Raw genomic sequence first — 20,903 nt, 5'->3', positions numbered from 1 at the left:
AGAGAGTGGTGAGCCTATGGAATTCGTTAACACAGAAAGTAGTTGAGGCCAAAACATTATATGTTTTCAAGAAGGACTTAGATATAGTTCTTGGGGCAAAAGGGATCAAATGATATGGGGAGAAAGCGGGAGCAGGCTATTGAGTTGGATGATCAGCCATGATCATAATGAATGGCAGAGCAGGCTCGAAGGGCCGAATGGCCTACTCCTGCTCCTAGTTTCTATGTTTCTATCAGCAAAGTTAGCAACCATACATTTGGTCTCTTCATCCAAATAATTAATATAGATTGTAGTATAGTTTCCCTGGTTCCTAGCCTATGGCAATGCCTTGGCCAATCAGAGTTGATCTGAAACAAAAGCTCGGCAGTTAACAGTTAATTGTTCTCTACTGCATTCTCCATGACAATACCTCTATCAATCAGAGTCCAGTTGCCAACCAACCAGCACTCTCTTCTTATGCAGTGTAAATTGTGCTTAATTGTATGCATGTGGGTGGCATTTACAGGGGTTTCACTTGAGCACATAGAAAGAGACATTAATGGCAACTGTGGTGTGGTTGAATTAGGAGTGTAGGCTTATAATGCTTAACTCTGTAAACAAAGGTAAGATTGAGTAAAGATTGACTCCAGTACTATCTTTCACCATCTGGCTGTCCAAAGATTAACATCACCTATTTTACACAATTACACAAAGTCAGAATCTCCACTCATATCCTTTCCCTTTGAATTTTTCAGATCCAAAATATGTATTTAATGCTGAAGCACCCTTGAATCTATTCAGTTTTTTTGCAATCTTTCAAACCAATGCTCTGAAATGAAGTCTGAAATGACATACACCATTATAGCCACAAACATGTTAATATATGAGTGCATGAAGTCTTCCTGTGCCATGTATCCCAAAATGAAATTGCTTTCTCCTTTACACTTAGTTACTATTATCATGCTTCATCCTATTTGCTGCAGTGTCAACAAAAAATCCAAATTATTTCAATTTAAGTGCACAAAAACCTTTTCTGTCAGAAGTCCTGAACTTGTAAATGACTGAAATTATTCATGATTTGCTTTTGAGGAGATTAGGTATGGAAGAGGGAGGGTGTAAAAATAGTTTAGGTTTAATTGTTTTATACAGAGGGCGATGAATATGGAAAAACTAGCAAGGGAGGCAGTGGAGGCTGATTGTGTCAGCAAATTTCAGAGAGAGTTTGGAAAATCCTGGAAAAACATTTGATTGATAATTCTTCTTAGTGACCATTATTTTACATATTGCAATTCATTTAAAAGAATTTGTGAACTTCATTTTGGTAACATCTGCTAGATTCAAAAGAACTTTGTTTTGATATCTCAGAAACAATTTTGTCGGATTAATGGTCACAAATCAATACTAGAAATACAGCAGGGCTCATAATTGTCCCTTATGCAATGCCAACATATCTTTCAGCAATTCAGGAAATTGAATTTCAGAGTTGAACTAATTACTTTTCAAAAGATCATTTATATCAGTTTAAAATATAATCAGTTAGCAAGGTGTCATTGAATCTCTGGGTGAGTTGAGGTGAGAGTGACTGCCCTTGACATCAAGGCAGCATTTGACCAAAAGTGACATCAAAGGGCCCCAGTACAATTGAAGTCCATGAAAACTGGGGGAATAGGAGCCATACCCAGCACAAAGGAAGATTGTTGTTGTTATTGGAAGCCAATCATCTCAGCCCAAAGACATAATTACAGCAGAGGTGATGGCATAGTGGTATTGCTGCTGGGCTAGTAATGCCAGGGTAATGCTCTGGCACCTGGGTTTGAATCCCACCACAGCAGATGGTGGAATTTGAATTCAATATATTTTTTAAAATCTGGAATTAAAAGTTGAATGCTATTCATGAAACCATTTCAATTGCTGTAAAGACCCATCTGGTCAACCGCATTGCTATAGATCTAGGGTTACATATAGGCCAGGCAGGAAAGGTTGGCAGATTTCCTCTCCCAAAGGCCATTTCCAACAATCAATGATAGCTTCATAATTACCATTACTGAGACTGGCTTTCAGTACCAGATTTATTAATTGAATTTAAATTCCACCAGCTGCCATGATGGGATTTGAACCCATGCCCCCAGACTATTAGCTTGGACCTCTGGGTTACTAGTCTAGTGATATTAACACAATGCTACTATCTCCCTGTTTAACCCACTTGCAAAATCTTTAGTTCCATTTGCAGCTCCTCAAATAATGTGTAATTGTTGCCAGCAATCAGCCATACATGAACAACATTCAGGCTTGGGCTGATAAATGGCGAATAAATTAGATGCCATATAAGTGACAGATAATGAACATAACCATCAAAAGGAAATTAAACAACTTTGCCTTGACATTCAAAGGCATTACCATCCCTGAATCCTGTGCCATTAATATCCTGAGTTTGACCATTGACCAAAAACTTAATAAGATCAGCTACATAAATACTTTGGTGGCAAGAGCAGATCAGAGGCTAGGAATTCTGCAACTAATACCTCACTTGCTGACTCCCCAAAGCCTGTGCAGCATCGAAAAGACACAAGTCAAGGGTGTGATGGAATTCTCCCATTTGCCTATATGAGTGCAGCTCCAGCAAAACTCAAGAAGTTTGACACCTGCTTGATGAGCACCCATCCACCACTTTAATCATTCAATCCCTCTACTACCAGTGCACAGTGGCTGCAGTTTCTACCACTGACAAGATGCAACTCACCACACTCCTTCAAAAGCATCTTCCAAATTCTTGATGTCTATTATCTAAAAGAACGTGGGAACACTACCACCTGCAAGTTCCCTTCCCAGTCACACACAATCCTGACTTGGTTCAAACATGGAGAAAAGAGCTGAACTTCAGAGATGAGGTGAGAGTGACTGCCCTTGACATCAAGGCAGCATTTGGTCAAGTGTGGCATCAAGGAGCACTAGCAAAACAGGAGTCAATGCGAAACAAGGGGAAAACTCTCTGCTAGTTGGAGTCATACCTAGCACAAAAGAAGATGGTTGTGGTTGTTGGAGGTCAGTCATCTCAGCTCCAGGACATCACTGCAAGAGTTCCTCAGGGTAGTGTCCTGGGCCTGACCATCTTCAGCTGCTTCATCAATGACCTTCCCTGCATCATAAGGTCAGAAGTGGGGATGTTCGCTGATGATTGCACAATGTTCAGCACCATTTGCAGCTCCTCAGATACTGAAGCGGTCCATGTCCAAAAGCAGCAAGACCTGGACAATATCCAGGCTTGGGCTGATACGTGGCAAGTAACATTCGTGCTACACAAGTGCCAGGCAATGACCATCTTCAACAAGAGAGAATCTAACCATCACCCCTGAACATTCAATACCATTACCATCGCTGAATCCCCCACTATCAATATCTTGAAGAGTTACCATTGACCAGAAACTGAACTGGACTAGCCATATAAACACTGTGGCGAAAAGAGCAGGTCAGAAGCAAGGAATCCTGCAGCAAATACCTTGCCTTCTGACTCCCCAAGGCCTGTCCATCATCCAGCAGGCACAAGTCTGAAGTGTGATGGAATACTCTCCACTTGCCTGGATGAGTGTAGCTCCAACAACACTCAAGAAGCTTGACACCATCCAGGACAAAGCAACCCGCTTAATTGGCACACCTTCCAAAAACATTCACTCCCTCCACCACTGACGAACAGAAGATGCACTGTAGGAACTCACCGAGGCTCCTTAGACAGCACCTTCCAAACCCAAGACTGCTACCATCTAGAAGGACAGGGGCAGCAGATACATGAGAACACCACCACCTGGAAGTTCCCCTCCAAGCCACTCACCATCCTGACTTGGAAATATACTGCTGATCCTTCACTGTTGCTATGTCAAAATCCTGGAACTCCCTCCCTAACAGCACTGTAGGTGCATCTATACCACAGGGACTGCAGCGGTTCAAGAAGGCAGCTCATCACCACCTTTTCAAGGGCAATTAGGTATGGGCAATAAATGTTGGCCTTGCCAGCAAAACCCACATACCATAAATTTATTAAAAAATTCATAGTTCCTGCATTGCCACTGGCTCAAAATCCATGAACTTCCTACCTAACAGCACTGTGGGAATACCAAGATGAGACAAATGGCAAATTTTATATATAGGGCAGTAGAGAGGGCTTTAAAATAAATAGTGGGGGCAAGGGATCAAGTTTGGGAAGATGTGATAAATTAAGTAGAGAAGACAAGGCAAAAGAGCAGGTAGGAATAAAGGAAATGATGCTCAGAGCATGGCAGGAAAGGATAGAGTGCACAAACCTAAAAATGCACCAGCAGATAAAGCTAGAGTTTACAATAAATGTAAAAATACAGAACTAAAGTCTCTGTATCTGAATGCACATAGCATTCATAACAAAACAGATGAACTGACAGCACAAACAGGAGTAAATACTTATAATCTGCTAGCTATTACCGACTCATGGGCTGGCATCAAGTGTGTTCGGTGGCATGAGCAAACAATGTGGCGAGAAGGCCAAAAATCAGTTTCACAACATTGTGAAACTAGTTTGCAATCGTCCGCTCCATCCTACAATGGCGGGCCGCGTTCTCCGCCATCAGACATCGGGAACCTTATTGTAATACATCAGCATATCATTATAAGGCCAGCCCGCTGGACTCATCCCCACCCACCCCCAACCCCCACCCCCACCCCTTGGATCGCCCACCCACATCGGCGGGAAAACACACTGACGTGTTCCACAACAGCATAAAGAAGGCATGCACTTGGCGGTCTGCACTTCACTCAGGACTTCAAGGTTTGTTTGCCTACCTTGCTTTGGTCAGCACTCTCAGTCATCAGCCCCAGGCTTCACAGGCATCACCACATCACTTTTAGTGGGGCTCACGTGTAGGTTCCTACCTATCAGATCAGCCATATGTGGGTGGCTTTTCAACGGCTGCAGGGCTCGGGCTTGCTTGGGGAAGGGGGAGAAGTGGCCTCAGGCAAGGGAAGAATCTGCAGGACGAAAGCTGTATTGGGGAAGGAGGGTATCCCAGGGTGTGTGTGAGGGCACATGTTGATCTGTGCAAGTGGCCTCAAGATGGTGAGGGCTGAGGAGGCCTTCCAGAGGAGATGAGGCCAGATGGACATGTGAGGGTTTGTGTGTGAGAATGGGCAGTGATGTCCCTTGAGCTGGCAATGAGATGCCAGTGAATGTGTGATGGGCTTTATTGTGTGAGTTTAGAGTGAAGAGATGGTTGCCTTACCTTGGCTACACTGATAAGATCATTCATCCTCTTTCTGGATTAGATAGCCAATCTCTTCTGTGCAACACTGGCACTGATCACCACTGCCATCACCTACCAAGCTGAAGTGGTAATGTAGCTGCCCATCTTGTGGCTCGAGGGCTACAGTCTTCTTGCCTTTCAAAGCCATGTCTTCTTTGCTGCAGTCCTGGGCTGAAAGCACTGAGCGCGGCTGTACTTTAAATATGGTGCCTGGCATGATGGTGCGGTGAGGTGATGGCATGGTGGACAAATGACAGCCCGCCCGCCATGGAAATGGTGTGTTTCCTGGAAATGCATAAGTAATGTGGCAGGTTTGGGATGATACAACGTGAAAATCCGCTGTCGCAGCTGGCAGGTAAAACATCATTTTACCCACCTGCTACCACTTAGTGCAAATCTAGGCTGATTCCACCCAAGGCTACAGGAAGACAAAGACTGGGACCTGAATATTTAAGAGTACATGACATTTAGGAAAGACAGGAACCTAGGAAAAGGTGGAGGGGTTGCTCTGTTAATTGAGGATGACATTGGCACAATAGAGAGAGATGACTTTAGTTCTGGAGATCAAAATATAAAATCATTGGAGGTAGGGATGAGAAATAGCAAAGGTAAGCAGTCACTTGTGGGAGTGGCTTATAGGCCCCCTAAGGGTAACCACACTGTAGGACAGGAAGAAATAATGGGAGATTAGGAGCAAAGTACAGCAATAATCATGGGCGATTTTAATCTACATACAGATTGGCGAAGAGAGCCTGGATGATGAGCTCATAGACTGTTTTCAGGACAGTTTCTTAGTGTAGCACATTTTAGCACCAACCAGAGAGCAGGCTATTCTAGAACTGGTAATGTGCAATGACACAGAATTAATTAATGACCTCAAAATGAATGGAGTGATCATAATATTATTGAATTTCACATTCAGTTTGAGGGAGAGAGGAGTGAATCTACGACTGGTGTTATAAACTTAAATAAGGGCAATTATAATGGCATGAAGACAGAGCTGGCTAAAGTGAACTGGGAAATTAGCTTAAGGGATAGATCAGTGGAGACGCAGTGCCAGACATTTTAGGAGATATTTCAGAATACTCAGGAAGGATATTTTTCAGTGAGAAAGAAAGACTGTGAGGGAAGGATGAACCATCCGCGGCTAACTAAAGAAGTTAAAGATAGTATCAAATTGAAAGAAAAAGCATATAATTCCACAAAGATGAGTGACACGTCAGAAGATTCGACAGACAATAAAGAACTACAAAGAATGACTAAGGACTGAATCGTCCCAGATTCACACTAAGTGCGGTAGCTGGCATGAAAAATGATGTTTTACCAGCCGGCCACAATGGTGGGTTTTCGAACCATATCGTCCCCTTCCCGGCACGCCCTACCTTATTAATAATGCAATCACTGGAAACACACCAGATTGCTGGCAGGCAGGCTCGGATTTGCCCACAACACTGTGACCTCAGCGCTTCCTTGCTCCAGATGTCATATTTAAAGCACACCAGAGCACAGCCTAGTTCAGACCAATACTGCTCCAGGAGACAGATGGCCCCAAAAACAAAGAAGACTGCAGCCCCCAATTAGTGGAGCCTCTCTTGGTGCCTGCTGGATAAGTAAAAGGCTGCTGCAATGTCCTCTACCCTGGCTTCAGGAGGTCCACCAGAGTTGCCAACCCGGCCTGGGAGGTGGTGGCAGCTGTGGCCAGCACCACCAGAGCACAGAGGAGGTCAGGTATACAGTGCAGGAAGAGGATGAATGCCAGGATAAGTCAACCACCTCATCACTCTCAACTCACACACTCACAAACCCATCACACGTCCACAGGGATCTCACAACTCAAGGGACAACACCACTAGCTCTCACATACACCCTCACATCCCCATCAGGCTCATATCCTTTGGAGCTCACGTTCTTATGCCATCCATGGCTCTGTTCACCACGCAAACATTCCACACAGTGCCATGCGTCCTGTTCACATTCTCTCCATCTGTTTTCATGCAGGAAAAGCTGGCTCACAGCAGCAGGAAGAGGTCCCAGACCTGGGGTGGAGTGGCCCACATTAGGCCGCTCACTCACTTTGAGGAATGTGCCATCATGCTGACTGGTGAGGATGTGGACTGTACCTGTGATGACAGTGAAGTTGCCAGTGAACACCCACATTAGGATCCTGCACCACATCATCCCTCTCTCAACACAACTGAGAGTGCTCTCTCTCCTGCTTTTGGCTCTGCTGCAAAGCACTAATTATCTTTACTTTAGTTCACAGGCAGCTCTGCCAAGCAACCGACACCCTCAGCCAACCAGCCCCTCAGCTGCATTCACTCTCCAGGGAAGACAACAACACCTCCATTGAAGAGCTGGTAATAAGCAGCCTAGAAGACCTGTCACAGCGCTTAGCCATACCCTCCACCAGCGCAGAGACATACATCTCAGTGGGACCTAGATCTAGAGCAGGCTCAGGTTCACGCTCTAGTGGTCACAGCATGGACATGTGTTCGCAGCTGGAAAAGGCAGGTTCAACCAATATCCTGGCACTCAGAGAACTGCAGGGGAAGAGGCAGCTGTGAGGTCCAAGTAGGTGACGAGCCTCTGGATTGGGCCTTCCAACTCATCATGGAGAGACAGCAAAAGGCAGGGGAACATTATACATAGCTATTGGATGCCCTCAACAGAGTGGCATGTGAGCCAGAGGTTCCTCTGCTTCCTCCTGCACTCTGATGAAGTGATGTCCATATGTTAATGTATAGAGGTCTTCTTGGGAAGGATGCATGGTGGATGCCATGGAGACCCTGGTCCAACTGAACGTGGAGATGCGCGCAGACCTGCACTCCATCATGTTAGCCATGGGTGAGTTCCTACTGTGGCAATATGAGAGAGAAATGGGACACCTCAACGTCTCTCCAGATGCTTTTTCTCCTCAAGTAGTCAGGCCGACGTCCTCGGGCACCCAAAGGGAGGAGGAGCAGCAACTGGACACCCCTGGGTCATCCACTCAGGAGTCTCAGAGACTGTCCGTTCCCTCCGAGTCCCCTTTGCCTGTGAGCCCCTCAATCTCATCCTCTGTCACCACAGAGGGAGCAGCAGATCTTCAGGAAGGCAACCAAAGCAAGCTGGGGCCTTAAGGCCTCAGATCTCCAGAACGCACACGCCAAAGTCATCAGAGGCAACAGGGCCAACCATTGCACTGGCTACCTCCACCCCTGATGCGGAAGTGGTTGCGTTGGCGAACACATTTTGTCACTTAATAAATATAGTCACTTTCCCTGGCATCACCTTCCACCTCCCCAGGAGGCCCCCAGGCCCCAGGAGGATTCAGACTGTGTACCCCCTTCCAGGTATCTGACAGACTTCCTTTACCCTGGTAATGGGGATTGTAGTCCCCGCTGAGGAGGGAGAGAGGGGCGGAGGGGAGAGGAGGCCACATGTCCCTATGCAGCTTCCAGGGGAGGGACCTGTGAGAGGAGAGGCACAGGCACAAGAGGTGCAGGGCCAACAGGTAGTCCAAGGTGGCAGAACACACCACTATCCTGCTGCCAGGGTTTACAGGTGGCAATGCAGCTACCTCAATATGTCTGAGGTGCAATGCTGAAAGAGGTTCCGCTTCTCAAGGGAGACTGTGACCTCCATTTGCCAGATGATTGGGCCTGAGATCAGCTCCGACTGTGTGGGTGGACAGCCCATACCAGTGGCTCTGAAAATCAGTGGCCCTCAACTTCTATGCCTTCAGCTCTTTCCAGGGCTCAGTGGGAGATCTGTGTCGAGTCTTCCAAGCAGCTGTTCACAGTTGCATCAAGTTGGCGACAGAAGCTCTGTTCAGGTGGGTACTGACCTTTATTCTTTACGGTACAAACAAGCTAAGCAAGCCAGAAGCTTTGCAGCGATTGCTGGGTTCCTCCACGTCCAGGGTGCCATCGACTGCACACATATGGCCATCAAGATGCCAGCGGGTCAGCCAGACACTTTCATCAACTGGAAGGGATTCCACTCCATGCAGATAGTGTGTGACCACAGGATGTAGATTTTGCAAGTCTGTGCAAGGTACCCTAGCAGCTCCCATGACATATACATCTTCAGCCACTCCCAGGTGCTGAGACTCTTCCATGCTCCAGCCCGAATAGATGGATGGCTGCTGGGTGACAAGAGCTATCCATTGAATAGGTGGTTCATGAAGCCTCTCTGCCACCCAAGAACAGAGGCAGAGAAGTGTTACAATACAAGCTGCACAAGGGCGTTGGTAGGGAGGACCATAGGTCTTCTCAAGATGCGCTTCCAATGCCTAGACCATTCAGGGGGAGCACTACAGTACACCCCAGAGTGGCTGTCACTGATAGTGCTTGCATGCTGCGCTCTCCACAGTCTGGCATTGGCAAGGGGGGCCCACTGAAGAAAGGAGACCTGGATGCAGCTGCACAGACCACAGATGATGAGTCCAGTGGTGAGTCTAAAGATGAGCATGGTGAGGAGAATGCTGAGGGAGTGGAGCCAGACCCTCGTTAACCTCCAGGGAGGCAGGGACACCAGGGACTCCTTGATCCAATGTTCCTTCAGCTAGGCTACCAAAGATCAGCTTCAAATGCATGCCAGGGCTGCCTCTTCTACCCAGATGTCTGAAAGGACCTTTTCTTTTGAACATGAAGAACACTTAGTACCTGTGCAATAAAGTTCAGAGCCACATACATCCAGCATTACCTGAACACCATTGATGAACAGGTGCCTAGCTGGGATAATGGGTGCCTCATCCACCTCCCACACTGACTGCCTGAAGTCAGTACCTGTGTGAAGGCTTGGAGGTCCAAGCACAACCCCAGGAACCCCTCATTCTGTCCCTGGAGCTATATGTCCATGAGAGTCGCTACTCTCTCAATGGAGGAGGCAGTGCGCTCATCCATGACGGTCAACGCAGTGCTCATGCTCTGCATGGACTCCTGCGTTATGGAGACCATGGGACACAGACTGTCATGGATCTCCGCCAGATCCTCCCGCACATCTCGCTGCGCATCCAGCATCTGCCACCTAATGGACAACTCCAGAGGCTCATAATCACCCTTCAACTGAGCATCGTCATGGTTCCCAGCAGTCCTCTAACTGCCGGCACCCTGGGCATTCTCTGCCTCCACCTACACCTCAAGGGGGTGTGAAGTGCCCTCACCAATGTGCACTGAGATACTAGCTGCCAATCTAATGCCCACTGAGGTGCTGGTATCTGCGCTGGTGCCTGCTTCAGAGAGCGGGTTTGATGCAGTGAGACCTGGTGGTCCTCTGGCGTCAGGGGTGGACCTCCGGGGTCTGAAGATGGGACGCCTGCTGGCAAACCTAAAAGGGAGAAGAAGGACATGTCATTAGTTAAAGTCATCACACTGTCACTGCGTATGTGAGGCACCCTGGTGAGACATTGGAGATCTGCATCACGGTGCCATTGTCTTCCAACAATCAATGGGGACATCAGGTTCGAGGCTTACATCAGTGAGGAGACTGCACTAGAATGGTTCCACAATCCGAAAGTCTGATCTCTGTGCACTGCACTCTTACCATTGTTTGACACCCCCGCCTCTCTACGCCAAGTTGCATGGGGAGTGCACCGGCTCTCCAACTCCAGGGCATCTTACTTGAAGCGGAAGAGCATCAGCAGGTTGGGCAGGCCTCCGCCTGTACGTGCCCTCTCAACTTGGCTATGGCTTGTCTTCTCCTGAAAGGACAGAGGATCATTAATTAGTCCACTCTGAACCTGCAGCAACATTGCAGCCTGGCCAGCCCCAGTTCAGGAACACCCTGCAGGGCACATCCAAGTCATGGCCCTTGAGCCTCAAGGCACTCAGTCCGAGCAGCAAGGGCTCACCCACTTGGCTAGCTCTGGCATGATTGACAGTTGGCACTCAGAATCTAGCACCACTGAGGTCCACGGGCAGACCGTCACACCTTAACACTTCTGTACACTGACCCATGCCAACATGGTATTCACCCTTCCTGAGCGCAGTAGGTCATTGAAGCTCTTCCGGCACTGCACCCATGTGCGCCACACCACGTCAGGCTGCTCACCCGGGCTGCCACCTCCTGCCATACCCTCTTGGTGAGGTGCGGTGGCCTCCTTCTTCCATCTCTGCGAACAAGGGTGTTCCTACTGGCAATCATCTCCTCCATCAGGACCGCGAGGCACTCATCCAAAAAGTGGGGGGCCAAGTGCCCACTTAACCTGCCCTCCTGCCTGACGCTTGCTGCTGCACTCAAGTTCAACTTCAGAATGGCAGCCAGACGTCCTTCCCTGGCAGCCTTCCTGGGGCTGCCTGGGCCATTTTTAAACTGGCCTCTGGGTCGCCATTGGACCCAGCAGCAAACTGGCCCCCACCCCTGCTCGGCTCTTCCCGGCCAGTGATGAGCTGCGTTCCATGCTGGGCAGGCCTTAATTGGCCTGCCAGCGTGAAATCACGGTCGAGGTCCAATTGCGGGTGGCAGTCAATTTACAGCCACTCCCGGGCCTGCCCACCCTGCCCGCCCGACAATGGCAAAATCCAGCCACATGTTTCACTAATTTATTGGAGTTCTTTGAGGAAGTCACAAGCAATGTAGATAAAGGGGAACCTGTGGATGTTCTGTACTTAGATTACCAGAGGCATTTGACAAGCTGCCGCATCACAGGTTATCACAGAAAATATGAGCTCATCGCATAGGGGTAACATATTGGCAGGATAGAGGATTGGTTAGCTAACAGGAAGTGTTGGAATTTCTGGGTCCTTCTTGGATTGGCAAGATGTAATAAGTGGAGTGCCTCAGGGCTCAGTGCTGGGACCTCAACTATTTACAATTTATATCAATGACTTGGATAAAGGGACTGAATGTATGGTTGCTACATTTGCTGATAACATAAGATAGGTAAGAAAGTAACTTGTGAGGAGGACATAACCTGTCTGTAAAGGGACGTAGATAGGCCAAGTGAGTGGGCAAAAATTTGGCAGATGGAGTATAATGTGGGAAAATATGAACTTGTCTACTTTGGCAGGATGAACAGAAAAGCAGCATATTATTTAAGTGGAGAGATTGCAGAGCTCTGAGGAACAGAGGGATCTGGGTATCCTGGTACATGAATCAAGAAAAGGTACAACAAGTGATTAGGAAGGCAAATATAATGTTGTTGTTTATGCAAGAAGAATGGAATATAAAAGCAGGGGTGTTTTACTACATTTGCACAGGGCGTTGGTGAGACCACATCTAGAGTATTGTATACAGTTTTTGTCTTCTTATTTAAGAAAGGCTATAATGCGTTAGAAGCAATTCAGAGAAGGTTCATTTGACCAATACCTGGGATGGGAGTGGATGGGGGTTAAATTATGAGAAAAGGTTGGATAGGCTGAGACTGTATCCATTGGAGTTTAGAAGACTGAAAGGTGATCTTATTGAAACATATAAGACCCTGAGGGACTTGACTGATTGGATACTGAATGTTTCCCCTTGTGGGAGAAATTAGAACCAGGGGACTCATTTTAAAAATAAGGAGTCTCCCATTTAAGATGGGGATGAGAAGAATTTTTTTCTCTCAGAGTGCATGTGAATCTTTGGACTCTCTTCCCCAGAGTGTGGTGGAGGCAGGATTAATGAATATTTTTAAGGCAGAAGTAGGGTAGATCCTTGACTAACAAGGGAGTTAAGGCCACAGTCAGATCAGCCATGATCTTATTGAATGGTGGAGCAGACTCAGGGGGCCAAATGGCCTACTCCTGCTCCTAATTTGTATGTTCATATGTTTGGCAGCAGTTCAAGAAGACGCTTCACCACCACTTTCACAAGGGCAATTAGGGATAGGCAATAAACACTGACCTTGCCAGCATTTCCCACAAATGAGTAAATAAAAATCATGCCTTTTAAATCGATTAGAAGAATAGAAGGTAGTTACATATTTGGCAGCCTATTTGACACATCTAAATTCACTCATCTAGGAAGACCCTAAAGTTCCTATTGCACATCCAGTTATTTCTTAATGCATTCAGAGTTTTCACCTTCATTACTCTATCTCCAAATCTTTTATTAAGTTGATCAGTCACTCGATCTGGAAAGAAGAATTTCCTAATATTAGCCCTACACTTAGTTTTCACTACTTTGAAATGATTTCCTCTTGTCCGAATGTTGCAATTTAATTTAACATAATATTCTGTATTCATCTATTCCATTTCCTAAAGTTTCTTAATACTTGTTTAATAACCCCTCTTAATCACCCATTTCAGGGCTGAAATGCAAGCCAGTAAAATTGCCCAGACCCCACCCTCAACTCCAAGGAACTGGGACCTGGCTAGTGGGAATTTTTATCTGATATCCTGATTAGACACACAGACATTCACCGAAAGTCAAAGGGGTCCTTTATAATTTGTGCATTTTTGTTCCTGATTGTTATCGGAACACAACTATAATTTTACTTTGACAGCCTAAGCAGAGAGCAGCAATCTGTTCCTGCCAGGAAGACCAAGTGAGGAAGAGTATTGGACCAGAAAAGGCCTGAAACGGTATTTTTTAATACCAGGTATGGGGTTGATTAAACCACACAAAGGCATATTTACCATAATTAATGCTAGGTTTGTAGGTTTAACGCTACATCATAGCTTTGGTTTGTTAATTCATAAATAAAGACTTACTTCCATGTTGCTTAAATATCATCTGCCTCAGAAATGTTACAGAGCATTTCATAGACAATAATTTAATTTGAACTGATGTGACTATTGGTTATGCAGTATTGAGGTATGATCATTTGGATGAAATGTCAAATTAGGAATTACCTGTAGAATCTGAAGAAACATATCCCAGAAACAAAAATGATCTTTGCAAGTCTCAAGATAAAGAGTGGGTCTGAAGATGTGATAGCTTATCTCAAATCTGCCGCAGCCAAGTAATTTGTTTTGCTAGAATCATAGAAATTTACAGCATAAAAGGAGGCCATTCAGTACATCATGTCCGCACTAAGGAGTTGGCAAGGAGCCATCAGTCTAATCTGAGTTTCCAGCTCTTGGTCCTTTGTCTTGTAGGCTACAGCACTTCAAGTGTATATATAAGTATTTTTTTATATGTTGTATGGGTCTCTGTCTCTACCACCTTTTCATCCTGTGAGATCCAGATCCCCACCGCACACTAAACCTACTACCTCTTACCCTAAATCTATGAAAATTAAAAATCCCAGGACACTATTTAAAGAATAGCAAAGAATTATCTCAATGATCCAGCCAATGTTCCTCCCTCAACCGATACAGCTCTCCCACTTATGTGGTTTCTGTTTATTCTGAGCAGTCACCTATATTGGACCCTAACTATTTCTCATTACCAGGAGAGTCCTTTTCCAGCAGATGACTGTGATCTGTTTTGATCGGATGTTGTGTTAGAACCTTTTTGATCATTACTTAGCACTTACATGACATGAATGTAAATAATGACATTGGCTGTCATGAGTAGAAAGAGGTATGAGAAATGACTTGATCTGTTAGGACTCTCCAGCTTAAAAGAAAATATCTCAGAGGAAACCCAATAGATACTTAATAGAATAGAAAAAATAAACCTGAAGCAATACTTTGAGACATGGAAGCTCAACTCAAGAAGGTAGGCACTGTTTCAAAGTTGTGATGGCCAATTACAACAGACGTATGTATTTTTCTATAAAGAATGGTTAGATGTTTGAGATGGATTTGCAGAAAGGATGATATAATTAAATAATATAAAAAAGAACACTGTGGGATTGGTATTTTGAAATTATGAGATCAAAGGTTGAATTCTACGGTTGCACTTTCAATGAAGAGCCAAGCTTTCAAGAGTTCTGGGTCAGGAAATCAGAGCAGCAATGTTTTAGCCCCATCATGCAATGCTTGCATTCAACAAGCATAGCTGCTTTACTGGGGGCATGGAAGGATACTTTAAATCATGCAAACCTATCTTATGATATTGTGATTAACAATAAGTAGGTTCCTTAATGTGAATAATGATAAAGTATACATATTTCAGTTAGTTCTACAGCAAGTGAGATACAAGAGAGGAAGGATGAAAAGATATAAGGTTAACCTGAGGAGGATTCTGATCCCTCAAGCCAAAATTTTGCAATATTTCTGTTAACCATTCTCTGCACATTTCTTTGGGAAATATGAACTGCAATTTTAATTCTAATAGTGTAGAAGCATAACAATGGGTGGAATCTTATAGCCTTAGTTTTTAAAAACAGGCTGGAACCATCTCCAGGTTCCAAACCCAATGGTTTCTGAGGTTTGCCTGCCTGTGCGATATTCTCAGAGGCACCCAATTAATCAGCCACCTCCGGGAACCCAATCCATTAAGGACAGTAGGTGAGATTCACAGACTGGAGGGCCAATGGGAGTGCCCGAGGCTCTGGCCAGCTGACAGCTCCACCTGGAAAGGTGGGCACTGCCACTGTAGAGGGGAAACTACAAGGGCACTTTAAGGTTTAATGCTTAAAAATAAATTTTATCCACAGCTGCCACCCCCTCCACAAAATTGCCTCTGGCCACAGCTTTAGTCCTGTGGCATCCATGGATTGGGGGGGCAGGGGAGGCCATAAATTAAAAGAGGCCTCACTGGTGCCCCTGGCCTGCTGATGGGTGCCACATTCAGGCACCAGCATTAGCAATAACAGCCTTACCCCGCCTCCACTAAGATTACTTGGAGTGGGGAAATGGATTGAGTAGAAAACCCCAACCGACACATTTCAAAATTTGCCTGCCCAGCTGCCTCCAGAGCCTCTGTGCAACCAAAAAGAATCTACTTGATGTCTTTCACAAAGTGATTTACAGCTTTCTGATGAAATATTCTTATTTTTTGTTTTTATTAATTTTTGATTTCTGGTCACTTTTCCCATGCAACAAATCCTAATATTGCAGTTACAGGGATCACAAATGTATTTGAAACAGAGCATGAACATATGGGAAACTTGCTTATTTTAACAGTAAGGCTGTTGTTCTCATTATGATGCTATACGCTATTGGCTTACAGTGGTGCTGCCTTTCTTCTTTAACACTGCTTGCCTCACATGGATTGTCATTGGTTCTCTGTGGGCTTTATAATTAGCCCTCAGGAAATGTCTGGGTGACCCATGAGGAAATGGAAAACTTAACATCTGCTACAAGAATGGTTAGTCTTCTTTTTATTGCATTCTTTCTATTTAGATTGACGCAGATTTATTTACCTTGGCTATGACACAATTTGCTGCTTGCAAGATTTAAGTTTCTTTGTCTTACAAAGATTATGTTTCCAGATCTCTTTGATTTGCAGCTAAGAATTGGAAATGTATTAACTAAGTACACTCTTTTGATAATGCAATGTATTAACAGCAATCTTCCATTGTTTTCAGCTACTACAATCTTACTTTTCCTTTGCTCAAGGAGGGATTAGGAAGATTTGTATCGCAATTTTATCTGTAAAGTGAAAGCAAACCAAAGAGATTTGGTAGAAACAGTATAAATTTCTCTGTAATTTTACTATTTGTCTGAGTTATCCTGTAGCTTACAGTTATCTTTTGAGAAAAATGAAGGTATATTGTCCAAAATATTTTGAATGAAAATGCAATCACAATTTATATTGTTATTGTGAATTTACACTCTCTGATACATTTTTACATGCTTGCAATTTGAACTGAAGGAACCTTTTAACTCATATGAGTAACATGGTAATAATCATTGTAATTATGTGTAATTTTCCTTTTTTTCAGTTACTTTAATCTACTGTTTATAACATATGAACATACAAACATACGAAATAAGAGCAGAAGTAGGCCATTCAACCCCTTAAGTCTGCTCTACCATTCAAAAAGATCACGGTTGATCTGTTTTGTGTTTCGAGTTCCACATTCCTATCTACCCCCGATAACCTTTGATTCCCTTGCTTAACAAAAACCTATTTACCTCTACCTTAAAATATTCAGTGACCCCGCCTCCACCGCCTTCTGAGGCAGAGAGTTCCAAAGTCACACAACCCTATGAGAGAAAAAAATTCTCTTCATCTCTGTATTATAAGGGAGACCCCTAATTTTAAAACAGTGCCTCTAGTCCTAGACTCATCCACAAGAGGAAACATCCTTTCAACGTCCAACTTGTCAAGACCATTCAGGATCTTGTATACTTCAGTCAAGTCACCCCTCACTCTTCTAAACTCCAGTGGAAACAAGCCCAGCCAGTCCAACCTATCCTCATAAGATAACCCATTCATTCCAGGTATTAATCTAGCAAACCTCCGCTGAACTGGCTCCAACATATTTACATCCTTCCTTAAATAAGGAGACGAAAACTGCACACAGTATTTGAGATGCAGTCTCAGCAGTGCTCTGTATAACTGAAGCATAGCATCCTTACTTTTATGTTCAATTCCTCGCATAATAAAGGATAGCATTCCATTAGCCTTCTTGTTTACATGCTGTACCTGCATACTGACTTTTTGTGAATCATGCATGAGAACAAGATCCTTCTGCATCTCTGAATTCTGCAGTCATTCTCCATTTAAGTAATACTCTGCTTTTTTATTCTTCCTGCCAAAGTGAACAACTTCACATTTTCCCACATTATACTCCATCTGTCAGATCCTTGCCTACTCACTCAACTTACCTATACCTGATTGCAAACTCCTTATGTCTTCTTCACAGCTCCTACATTTCTTTGTGTCATCTGCAAATTTAGCTACCATGCCTTCATTCCCCTCATCTAAGTCATTGTCGTAAATTGTAAAAAGTTGAGACCCTAGCAAAGACCCCTGCAGGACTCCACTCATCACATCCTGCCAATCAGATAAAGACCCATTTAGGTATATTCTCTGTTTTCTGCCAGCCAGCCAATCTTCTATCCAGGCTAATATGCTACCTCCTACACTATGAGCTTTTATTTTCCACAATAACCTTTGATCTGGCACCTTATCAAATGCTTGCTTAAAATACAGTATATCTACAGGCTCCCCTCTATCCACCACACATGTTATTTCTTCAAAAAACTCTAATAAATTGTTTAAACATGATTTCCCTTTCATAAAACCATGCTGACTCTTCCCAATTAATTTGAGCATTTCTAAGTGCCCAGCTGTAACCTCTTTAATGACCAACTTTAACACCTTCCCCACAACAGACATCAGACTAACTGGCCTATAGTTTCCTGTTTTCTGCCTCCCTCCCTTCTTAAGTAGAGGGGTTATATTTGCTACTTTCCAGTCTAGTGGAATATTTCCAGAATGTAGGGAGCTTTGGAAAATTAACTCCAACACACCTACTACCTCATTAGCCACCTCTTTTAAGACCCTAGGATGAAATCCATTTGGATCCAGAGACTTTTCAGCCCACAGCTCCATCAGTTTGTCCAGTGATTGTAATTTCAACATGTTCCTCTCTCCCCTCCACCTCCTGATTTATAGCTATTACTGGAATGTGTTTTGTATCCTCTATAGTGAAGACAGAAGCAAAATATTTATTCATTTCATCCGCCATTTCCTTATTATCTACTATTAACTCCCCATTCTCACTCTGCAGAGGACCAAAACTCTCTTTATCTACTATTTTCCTGTTTAAATGCCTGTAGAAACTCTTGCTATCCGATTTTACATTTCTAGCTAGCTTCCTCTCATACTCTAATTTCTTTCTCCTGCTTAACCTTTTAGATATTCTCTGCTGTTGTTTATATTCTGGCCAATCATCTGATCTGCCACTCATCTTTGCGCAGTTATATGCTTCTTCTTTAAGTTTGATGCTTTCTCTAACTTCTTTAGTTAACCATGGATGGTGGCTCTTCCCTTCAGAATTTTTCTTTATCATCAGAATATACTTATCTGAGTATTCTGAAATATCCCCTTAAATGTCTGCCACTGCTCCTCTATTAGAACCACAGAACCATAGAAAAGTTACAGCACAGAAGGAGGCCATTTGGCCCATGCCAGCCCGAGGACACCCAGGTGCCCTTTCTAATCCCACCTTCCTGCACCCGGCCTATAGCCCTGCAGCTTACAGCACTTAAGGTGCAGATCCAGGTACTTTTTAAAAGAGTTTAGAGTTTCTGTCTCCACCACCAACTTGAGCAACGAGTTCCAGACACCCACTACCCTCTGCATAAAAAAGTTCTTCCTCATGTTCCCCCTATACCTCCTGCCACTTATCTTGAATCTATGTTCCTTGATTCTAGAATTCTCCACCAAGGGAAACAATTTTATCCTGTCCGCTCTATCTATTCCCCTCATAGTTTTGTACACCTCAATCTAGTCACCTCTCAGCCTTCTTTGTTCTAAGGAAAATAACCCCAACCTATCCAATCTCTCCTCGTAACTACACTTTTCTAACCCTGGCAATATTCTTGTAAACCTCCTGTGCACTCTCTCCAGAGCTATTACGTCCTTCCTGTAATGTGACCAGAACTGCACACAATACTCCGGTTGTGGCCTCACCAGTGTTTTATACAATTCCAACATTATATTCTTACTTTTATATTCTATACCTCTGCCAATGAAGGAGAGCATTCCATTGATCTACCCCATAGACTAGTATCACAGTTCACTTCAGTTAACTCAGCTTTCATGCCCACATAGTTGCCCTTGCTTAAGTTTAAAATACTAGTCATAAACCTACTCTTCACATCCCACAGATTAGGTACTTCAAATTTGGTCTGTGATCAGGGATAGGAGGGTGTGACTGCAGGCAAGACAGGTGTGGGGACCCAGGGGGTAGGGTTTGAGGAGCCTCGGCCCCTGCAATTGTCCAAAAGTTACGAGATTCATGTAAGCTGTGTGGACGAGAGCAGGGACTGCAGGGAGGATGAGCAAATTGACCACAATACTGTAGTGCAGGGGGCCATTCAAGTGGGGGGAGGAAATAGGGACATAGCAGTGTAGTGGATAGTATACTTAGAGGGATAGATACTGTTCTCTGCAGCTGTGAATCTGAGTCCTGAAGACTATGTTGCCTGCCTGGTGCCAGGGTTAAGGACATCTCCTCAGGGCTGGAGAGGAACTTGAAGTGGGAGGGGAGGGATCCAATTGTTTTTGTCCACGTTGATACCAACAACATTGATAGGAAGCTCTGCTGAAAGAATTTGAACAGCTAGGAGCTAAATAAAAAAGCAGAACTCCAAGGTAATAATCTCGGGATTACTACCTGAGCCACGGGCAAACTGGCATAGAGTAAATAAAGTCAAGGCATTAAATGTGTGGCTCAAAGATTGGTGTGGTAGGAACGGGTTTCAGTTCACGGGGCACTGGCACCAGTACTGGGGTAGAAGGGAGCTGTTCCAGTGGGACGGGCTTCATTGAACCATGCTGGGACAAGTGTCCTGGCGAATCAAATAACTAGGGCTGTAGAGAGGAGGGCTTTAAACTAAATAGACGGTGGTGGAGGGTTCTGGAGAGGGGATAAGCAGGCTTAGAAAGCAAAAGGATATGGCAGCATTGCAGGCCAGCTATTTAGGTAATGATACCCAAAGTGTGACAGGAAAGGACAGAGTCAACAAGTATTAAAAATCAGCAGCAAATAGGGTCAAAAGGTGAAGAAATGGTAAAAAGGCAAAATTAATGGCTCTTTACTTAAATGCATGTAGTATTTGGAACAGAATTAATTAACAGCACAAATAGAGGTTAATGATATGATCATATAGCCATTACAGAGACATGGTTACAAGGAGATCAAAGCTGGAAACTAAATATTCAAGAGTATGTGACTTTTCGAAAGGA

At 44.4% G+C, this 20,903-nt stretch overlaps 1 protein-coding gene across 1 annotated transcript in view; it reads left to right on the top strand.

Moving 5' to 3' along the window:
* The window catches only part of ppfia2 (PTPRF interacting protein alpha 2), a 647,479-nt gene that overhangs the window by 577,110 nt on the left and 49,466 nt on the right, over positions 1-20,903 (top strand). Inside the window, exons 26-27 of the mRNA XM_041215777.1 lie at positions 16,284-16,334; positions 19,125-19,139. Of these exons, the coding sequence (XP_041071711.1) occupies positions 16,284-16,334; positions 19,125-19,139 (66 nt within the window). The remainder of the gene's footprint in view (positions 1-16,283; positions 16,335-19,124; positions 19,140-20,903) is intronic.

The sequence above is a fragment of the Carcharodon carcharias genome, chromosome 21 (genome assembly GCF_017639515.1).
Source record: "Carcharodon carcharias isolate sCarCar2 chromosome 21, sCarCar2.pri, whole genome shotgun sequence".
In the NCBI taxonomy this organism is placed as follows: Eukaryota; Metazoa; Chordata; class Chondrichthyes; order Lamniformes; family Lamnidae; genus Carcharodon; species Carcharodon carcharias.
This window is presented reverse-complemented; position numbering and strand designations above follow the sequence as displayed.